The sequence below is a fragment of the Eimeria tenella genome, genomic scaffold (genome assembly GCF_000499545.2).
Source record: "Eimeria tenella Houghton genomic scaffold, Eth_scaff16, whole genome shotgun sequence".
NCBI lineage: Eukaryota > Apicomplexa > Conoidasida > Eucoccidiorida > Eimeriidae > Eimeria > Eimeria tenella.
In genome coordinates, this window is record NW_013541531.1 from 12,534 (window position 1) to 21,652 (window position 9,119).

General features: G+C 44.4%; 2 protein-coding genes across 2 annotated transcripts in view; both read left to right on the forward strand.

Moving 5' to 3' along the window:
• Positions 1-867: 867 nt before the first annotated feature.
• ETH_00009365 (uncharacterized protein) lies at positions 868-7,368 on the forward strand (the record flags this gene model as incomplete). The annotated part of the gene is made up of 12 exons (XM_013373579.1): positions 868-1,282; positions 1,562-1,683; positions 2,791-2,874; positions 3,693-3,746; positions 3,927-4,137; positions 4,314-4,348; positions 4,499-4,544; positions 4,791-4,841; positions 4,989-5,056; positions 5,318-5,576; positions 6,150-6,248; positions 7,205-7,368. 12 exons carry the CDS (start codon positions 868-870, stop codon positions 7,366-7,368), a joined length of 1,608 nt encoding a protein of 535 aa, XP_013229033.1.
• Positions 7,369-8,827: 1,459 nt separating this feature from the next.
• Positions 8,828-9,119, forward strand: part of ETH_00009370 (histone deacetylase, putative) — a gene marked incomplete at both ends in the record, with an annotated part of 2,382 nt that continues 2,090 nt past the window's right edge. Inside the window, one exon of the mRNA XM_013373580.1 lies at positions 8,828-8,977. Coding sequence (XP_013229034.1) covers positions 8,828-8,977 — 150 coding nt within the window. The remainder of the gene's footprint in view (positions 8,978-9,119) is intronic.

Sequence of the window (9,119 nt, forward strand, 5' to 3'; positions counted from 1 at the left end):
GGCGGGGACGGACGCTAAGGAAGGCAATACACATTATGTTTTGGATTTAATTGATTAAAATGAGTCAAAATGACAAAAAGGAGCTTTAAAGAAGAAAAGAAGGTGTCGGAGCTGTGCTGCCGCCTCCGGTGTACAACCAGGTGCCACGCAGCCAAGCCGTCCGCAACGGAGGAAACAAAATATGTTTTCGGCTAATAAGCGCTAAAATTTGCGATAAAATTAAAAATAAAAATAAAAATAAAAGTGACAAAAAAACGAGGCGAAATTGCCAAAGATAGCCGCGCGTGCTAACCTGAGCTGTCTATACACCCGAACACGCCTGTGTGTGGCAGCGGCGGGGCCCCCCAGCAGGGGCTCTTTCGGGGTCCAATGGGGGTTTTTTAGCGCTGAAAAAAGGCAATTTGAGTTCAAAATAAGAAGGGAAAGGCTTTAAATATCATTTAAATTCAGTTAAAACAACAAAAAACCCCAAACAGCTCCGTAGCCGCCACGCAGTGTCACCCGCGCTGCCCGCGCTGCAGTTCCCGGGGGAATAGGGGGCTAGAAATTTCGCGTTTTCCCCCTTTTTCCCTTTTATTTCTTTAATTAATTAATTTTAAATTGAATTTAACTCAAGAAGTCCTATTATTACCGAGCTGGAGGCCCCGCCGCCGGCGAAAGACTCAGCACGGCTAACTGCAGCACCCGGGGCCCCACAGTTGCTGCTGCTGCTGCCAGCTGCTGCTCCCTCAGCAGCAAAAAAACTGCTGCTGCTTCTTCTTTCTCTCTTGGGGCATCACGCGGACTGCAGGGACCCCTGAGCCCCAGCAGCCGCAAACCCTAAACCCTAAACCCTAAACCCTAAACCCTCAAGAAGGGGCCCAGCAAATGGATTCGCACTACCACAGGTATGAAGACAACCGCACCCTCAGCCCTGCGGGGCTGCAGATGGTTGAGCAGCAGCGACAGCAGCAGCAGCAGCAAGAGCAGCAGCAGCAGCAGCAGCAGCAGCAGCAGCCTGAAGTGTACCCCTTTTGCGTGGCTTATTCGCCAGAGGCCCCTGCGCGTTCTTGGGGCCGGTTTGGGGAGGGCGGAGCAGCAGCAGCAGCAGCAGCAGCAGCAGCAGCAGCATCGCTGCAGCAGCAGCTGAAGGAGAGCTCGCTGGGCCGGCTGCTGCTGCTGCTTGCGGTCTTTGGTTTCGCGCTGCTGCTGCTGCTGCATGCGCAGCAGCAGCAGCAGCAGCCGCAGACCCTCGCAGCTAATTTGAGCGCAGCAGCAGCAGCAGATTCTGTCTGCAGCAAAGGTATGCCACACAACTTTATTTGTTTTTCTTTATTTTTTTAACTTGTTAATTTCTCCTTTTTAGTTGAATTTATTTATTTATTTATTTATTTATTTATTTATTTTTTAATTTACGAATTATTAATTACTCAAACTCCACAAATTCCCCATTTCCGATTCTTTTCTCTCACTTCTTTTTCCCGAATTTCCAACAAATTAAAACAAACAACCAAATTAATTAATTAATTAACTTATTTATTTATTTATTTATTTATTTGTTTATTTACTTGTTGTTTTGCAGATTACCGGGACAAGACTTTGAAGCTCTCGCAAGAAGCTGCAGTCTCTTCTTTTCTTTTGTCTCCTTCTCCTCAGTTCGAAGCCAGCGACATTATTGTCTCCAAAGAAAAGGCCCTTTACTTCGTCAGAATCCACTTCTTTTTCACTTTTTTTAAACTTTTTTTAACTCATTTTTAACGCTTTTTTAACTCCTTTTTAACTTCTTTTTGACCTCTTTTTGACTTCTTTTTGACTTCTTTTGGATTCTTTTTCGACTCCCTTTTAACTGTTTTTTAACTCTCAAAAAGAAGTTTTTTGAGAGTTAACTTCTTTTTGACTTCTTTTTGACTTTTTTTAGCTTTCTTCTAACTTTTTAAACTCCTTTTTGGCTCTTTTTTACTCTTTTTTAGCTTCTTTTTAACTTGTTTTTAACTTATTTTTAACTCTCTTTTGACTCATTTTTAACTCCTTTCTAACTCCTTTTTAACTCTCTTTTAATTCTTTAACTCCTTTTTCAACTCCTTTTTAACTTCTTTTTAACTTCTTTTTGACAACTTTTTGACAATTTTTTGACAATTTTTTGACAATTTTTAAGTTTGTTTTTGGCAACTTTTTGGCAAATTTTTTGTCCCTCTTCTGTCTCCTTTTAGTCTCCCTTTTAACTTCTTTGTAGCTGCTTTTTAGCAACTTTTTGACAACCTTTTAACTTCATTTTGACAACTTTTTGGCAACTTTTTGGCAAATTTTTTATTTCTTTTCTGTCTCCTTTTTTGCTCCTTTTTGTCCCTTTTTTTCCCCTTTTTGTCGCCTTTTCTACTCCCTTTTAACTTCTTTTCAGCAACTTTTTGAAAACCTTTTGAAAACGTGTTACCAACTTTTCGTCTCCTTTTTGTCTCTTTTTTGTCTCCTTTTCGTTTCTTTTGTCTCTTTTAAAACCGATTTATCATTCGTTCTCTCTTTAATCTCCTTTTATCTCTTTTAATCTTTTTGGTCTCTTTTTTTGTCTTTTTTGTCTCTTTTTTGCCGCATTTGTGTCTCTTTTTGTCTCTTTTTTGTACTCTTTTTGTCTCTTTTTTGTCTCTTTTTTGTCTCTTTTTTGTCTCTTTTTGTCTCTTGAAAAGCTTATTTGCCCTGCACACCACTTCCATTCCATCCTCAACATTCTTGAGTCTCTTTTATCTCTTTTAATTTTTTTTTAATTTCTTTTAATTTCTTTTTATTTCTTGTTTGAAAAAATTAATTTCTTTTCAGGTTTGCGACTCTTCTTTTTCTCTGATGGAAGCCGCTTTTCCCCTTTCTCCTTCTTCCCCCAAAAACAGACTCATCGGCGACCCAGTAAGGCCCTCTTTTTATCTTTTTTGCCTTTTTTTTGTTTTTTTGCTTCTCTTTTTCTCTTTTTGAAGAATATTTTTCTCTCTTTTTGTCTCTTTTTTGTCTCCGTTTTAAAGTCTCTTTTGTCTCTCTTTTGCGGTCTCTTCATTGCCCCTTTTTATCTCTTTTTGACGCATTTTTAGCTTCTCTTTGTTTTTCTTTTTTTAGATTTTTGGGAATTTTGGGAGCTTTTTGTCTTTTTCTCTCTTTTTGTCTCCTTTCTAAAGTCTCTTTTGTCTCCTTTTTGCAACCTTTTTATTGCCTCTTTTTTGCCTTTTTTCCATTCCCTTTTTTGTCTCTTTCTGTTTCTTTCGTGAGATTTCTTTGTCTCCTTTTGTCCCCTTTTGTCTCCTTTTTAAACTCATTTTGTATCTTTTTTGTCTCTTTTTCGAAGTCTTTTTGTCTCTTTTTTCTTTTTTAAAATTTCTTTTATCTCTTTTTTGTCTCCTTTTGTTTCTTTTCTAAAGTTCCTTTTGTCTTTTTTTGTCTCCTTTTTGCTTCTGCTGTTAATTTCTTTGCTGCTGCTGCTGCTGCTGTTGCTGCTGTTAGTTTCTTTGCTGCTGCTGCTGCTGTTGCTGCTGTTAGTTTCTTTGCTGCTGCTGCTACTGCGAATGCTAGTTTCTTTGTTGGTGCTGCTGCCGGCGTTAGTTTTTTTTTTTGTTGCTTCTGCTGTTGTTAATTTCTTCACTGCTGCTGCTGATGCTATTAGTTTCCTTACTGCTGCTGCTGCTGCTGTTAGTTTAGTTTCTTTGCTGCTGCTGCTGCTGCTGCTGCTGCTGCAGGAGAGGAACGGGAGTAACGAATCCGATTGGGAGGCTTTGTGGCGTGACGAAGAAGTGAGAGCTAAACCCTAAACCCTTAACCCTAAACCCTAAACCCTAAACCCTTGGCCACACAACTCGGAAGGAGCAGCAGCACGCAGTAGCAAACAGGCATCTGGGCTCTTAAAACTGCGTAGGCGATAGGGTTTAGGGTTTAGGATTTAGGGTTTAGGGTTTAGGGTTTATGTGCTGCAGCAAGGCATCTTTTATATCGTTAGAGAAGCAGTAACACACAACCCCCAACAAGAGGATGCAGAAACAGCCCCAGAAACAGAGGAGCAGCAGCAGCAGCAGCAGCAACAGCAGCAGCAGCAGCAGCAGGGCAGCAGCAAACCCTTCCATGCGCACATAGAAGAAATAACGCTAAACGGAGACTCATACGATCTCAAAACATCTTGCAAAACTGGTGGGCTTCATACACTAGACCCTAAACCCTAAACCCTAGCTGCGCAGGAGCACGTCACAGACTGCAGTGTTTTGCCCCTAAACTCTAAAATTAGCGAAGCAGCAGAACCGAGCCGCAAACCTTAAACCCTAAACCCTAAACCCTAAACCCTAAACCCTTCTGCTGTGCGGCTGCAGAGTTCTCCTTCTCCGCCGGCAACAAAGGATTCGAGGTCCGTTAGGGTTTAGGGTTTAGGGTTTAGGGTTTAGGGCTTCAGATAGGCTCCTTCTGGAGTCACTGTGTACAATGCTGTTCTTGAGAATCCGTATTCGGGCGAGGGTTTAGGGTCTAGGGTTTAGGGTTTAGGGTTTGCCTTGCGCAGGGCCTCATAGGGTTTCACGGCCCTAACGACGAAGTCTATCTCCTTGGTAGGCTTCGAAAGCGCTCTGGGGTTTAGGGTTTAGGGTTTAGGGTTTAGGGTTTGGGGTTTAGGGCTTGTGCATGAATCATAAAAAACGGTGTGCATGCCAGCATGTGTCTGGACACAAGAAGCACCAACACCCCCTCGTTTATATATTTATTTACATATTTATTCATTCATTTATTTATTTATTATTATTATTATTATTTTTTTTGAAATCATTTATTTGATTGTTTATTTTTTCATTTCTCAGGTTTATGCGAGGGCAATTTCTGCGAAGGAGGAAAACGAGGAAAGAAAAGAGGTGAGCTGCGCATACACCCGAAAGCGCCGCGGTGTACGTACACCTGGACGCGCTGGGATGTACGTACACCTCATTTTTGTCTTTTGCAGAAAGGCAGCGGGCGTTGCGGTGTACGTACACCCGAGTGCATGCAGCTGCTGCCTTCAGGTAATGGCCGAATGGTTTTGATGCGAAAAGAGACCGACGGAAAACACTGCATTTGGAAAACTGTCAAGGTACCATAAATCCTAAACCCTAAACCCTAAACCCTAAGCCTAAACGCTAAACCCCAAAGTGGGAGTCCTAAATCCCTCCCCAGGACCACAGGCTCTCTTCTCGTTTACATGCACGCATGCATCCGCGCATGCATGCATGCATCCGCGCATGCATGCATGCATACACGCATGCATGCATGCACGCATGCATGCGTGCATACAGACATGCATGCATGCATGCATGCATGAATGTTCGGAGCTGCCGCGGCTGCCGCTGCGCAGGTGTTGTCTCTGCCTGAAGAAATAAACTTCACGGATTATTCTTCAGTGACAATAAGAGGCACAAAAATAATAATTGCTTCTCAAGAAGACTCGCGAGTGTGGCTGGGGAGAGTCAAAACAACAGCAGATGCAGCAGCAGCAGCGGCAGCAGAAAAAGAAGAAATAAAAGAAAAAAATGACAAAAACGAAGACAAGCCTTCCATGCATGCATACGGAACCACAAGACTTGAAGACCCCCAGGCCCTCGAAGTGCTGCCGGGTCAGTCGGGGTTTCTGGGGCTTTTCAATCTGCGCGCATGCATGCATGCATGTATGCATGCATGCACTTAAGACTTAATCCAGCTAGCTAGCTAGCTAGCTAGCTACCTAGCTAGCTAGCTAGCTAGCTAGCTAGCTACGAGCTTAAGAAAGTTCTTTGTGGATGGCCCAGCGTCCGTTTGTCTCTACATGCATTTTTGGTTTTTGTTTCTTTCTGTGTTTCTCTTTCGTTCAACTTTGAGGCATTTTTGCCTATTTGTCTATTTGTTTCTCATTTCTGTTTGTAATTGCACTATTTATCGTAATTTCTTTCATTATTATTCGTTTGTTTACTCCTTTTCGTGAGAAATTCCCATTCAGTCGGGTGTAGACTCGCGGGTCCTGTTCAGGTGTACGTACACCTCAACGCATTGAGGTGTATGTACACCTCAATGCGTCGAGGTGTATGCGCACCCGTTCACTCGACGAGTTCCGTGTGTTTGTTCCTGTAATTAATTAGTTCATTATTTATTTATTATTTATTTATTATTTATTATTATTTTATTTATTTTTTATTTGGTTTTTTGCTTCTTAGGAGGCCATGTGCTGCATTTCCCCCGCGGGGAAAACTGCGAAATAATTTACTGCAACATCGAGGGCGTGGCTTTTGTGTCAGACACAATTATTGCTGCTGGTCCGTAGCGCTTTATTATCTATTCAGTTACAATTATTTAATTTATTTGTTCTTTTAATTTATTTCTTCCTTATTTTATTTGTTTTAATTTGTTTATTTTATTTGCTTTTATTTTTGTTTTCCTTCTTCTGCGCCTCTGCATGGATGAGTGAATTTATTTATTCACTCGATCTGCCAATCTATTTGCTTGTCGGCTTCTTATCTAGTATTATTTATTTGTTTCGTAGTATCTAGTTGTCTACCATTTACTTATTATTACTTATCATTATCTATTTATTTATTTGTTTTGTTCTCCACCCATTACCGCTTTTGCCAGCTTTGCCTCTTACCGTTTGCCCTATGCGTGATTTTGAACATTTTCAATTTGCATTCCCAAATTAAGATGAATTAATTGGTAAATTTGTTTCTTTTGTTTATCTATTCGTTTTTTCCAATTAAAATGGTCAACTAAGTGTCGAATTTGATTGCAATTAATATTATCTATTTAATTTGAACTCAAAGGTTCATTTTATTTGTTGCAAATTCTTTTGCAGCTTCCGACAAAATGAAAAAGTGGCAAGACTACAGATGCCACTCGAAGGGAGAGTCCATTCATTTGTTTTCTTTGCCCGCGGGTTTGAAATATTAAAAAGATTAAAAAGGTCAAAAACAAATTAGTTGAATTTGTTGAACAATTCAACTAATGCAACAAGAAATAAACCCTCCAAAGCCATTTGTCAATTCAATTCACTCCGATGCATGCAGCCCCATTTTCTTTTCCGTCTCTTCTTTGGGCCTTTCCGCTTTATTCCATTTATTGCCATTTCCCTTCTTTTTCTTAGGGGTCCCGGGGGGCCCTTGCCTTTCTCAGGGCCCTTTGCGGGCCCCTGGGGGGCCCCCATTTGGGTCTAGGGGCCCCTCTAGGCGTCACTTTAGGGGCCCCTTTGGGGTCTGGGGCCCCTTCTAGGGGCCCCTAGAGGGGCCCCCGCAAAAGGGGTCTCTAAATGGGGCTTTGGGGCCCCACCTCTACAAAGACCTGCAGGGGGCCCCTCCCACAGCCGCGGGGGGCCCCTTAGGGCCTCGTGGGGGGCCCCTAGTTAGAAGCATCATGGAAGCCCCCACGGGGGCCCCTATAGAGTGAATTGGGGCAAAGTGGGCTGTGGGGTCAACGGACTGAACTTGGATTTGTCTTTTTCCTTCTCAATAAAAATGAATTTTTTAATTAGAAAAAGGAGAAGGGCCGGGGCAGCTGCAAATGCATTTGTTTCGAAATCTGGAAAAAACCCTAAACCCCCGGTTTCAAATAAATTAGATGTGTCTACAAATAACAACAAAGTTGCATTAGGAAGTTGCGGCATTGGCACTGGGGACAGTTAATTCGACTAAGTTTAAAATGGTCATTTTCGTGAAAAGAAGGGGCAGCAGCAAACGTGTGTGGAGCGCGTTCTGGGGGGGTTGGGCTAGGGTTTAGGGTTTAGGGTTTAGTGTTTAGGTGGCGGCGCCTCAGAGGGTCTCTGCGGCGACCGAAAGCGCCTTGAATGCGGAGAAAAGTCCCACAGGAAAAACTCTAGGAGTGTTTGGGGGTTTAAAATGGGAAAAGATTGCAGAAAGCAGCACGGAGTGTGGAGTCCGCGGCGTCAGTGCGTGGAATTTGGTGATTTTAGTTTGTTTAATTTGGCGGAAAGCGCGTCAAATTGCTTTTAAATTGATTTGAAATGAAGGAAAATTCATTCTGAGTCCCGCAGGACTGCTGAGTTTAGCGAAACGGCGAGAACTCGATGGTGGAGCTGGGGTGTACGTACACCTCGATGTCCAGGGCGGGTGGTCGACGGCGCTGCGCACCTTTGGAGGCTTTTTGTGCAGCATTTTTCAATTTATTTAGAAATTGGGACATTAAAAAGGGAAATTAAGAACATTTTACCCTGAAGAAGGGGAAAAATCTGGCGAACGACCGCGGGGGGCGGCTCCGTAGCTGCCTGGGGGCCCCTGCAGCAGCTGCTGCTGCTGCTGCTGCGGAGCATGCCCTCCAGAGGTCTGGTTGAGTAGAGTTAGCATTTCTTTGCTTTTTCCGCTGCGGCGTTTAAATACCTTTATTGGTTACGAGTTCTTTCTCAAAAAACGTGTTTTTTGTCACCCGTGGGTGGCTGCACTGCGGCTGCTGGTTGCAGCACAGCGGACACCGGCAACGCCGCAGCAGCAGCAGCTGCAGCAGCAAGCGCTGCAGCAGCAGCTGCAGGAGGGGAAGGAAGCGTTTCTGGATATTGTTGTTGCTGCGGGTAGCGCCAGCAGAGCGCGTTGTTGCAGCCTGAGCTGCGGCAGCCCCTGCGCACCCTCCCTTGTGTCCCGCTGCGCCTCTGTTGCTGCTGCTGCTGCGTTTGCTGCAGCAGCCGCTGCTGCTGCTGCTTGAAAAGCGGCGGCGATTCGCTTGAGCCGCAGCTGTTAGCCCAAGACAGCCGCGAACGCCGCCTTGCCGCCTTGCAGCAGCAGCAGCAGCGGCAGCAGCAGCGGGAGCGCGGGCGTGTGACCCCTCGTTGGGAAGGCGCTGAGCCGGAGTTTTTGATTTTGCTGCTGGCTGCGGTGTACGTACACTCCCCGCAGCAATGGCGCTCCTCGGAGTCCGCAAAAGAGTCGCTTACTTTTACGACCCCGACATCGGCTCTTACTACTACGGGCCCGGCCACCCCATGAAGCCCCAGCGCATCCGCATGGCCCACGCCCTGGTCCTTTCCTACGACTTGTACAAACACATGGTCTGCTGCTGCTGCTGCTGCTGCTGCTGCTGCTAGCTCCTTTCTGCTGCTGCTGCTGCTGCTGCTGCTGCTGCTAGCTTCTTTCTGGTGCTAGGTCCCTTCTGGTGCTAGCTCGTTTCCGCTGCTAGTTCCTTTCTGCTGC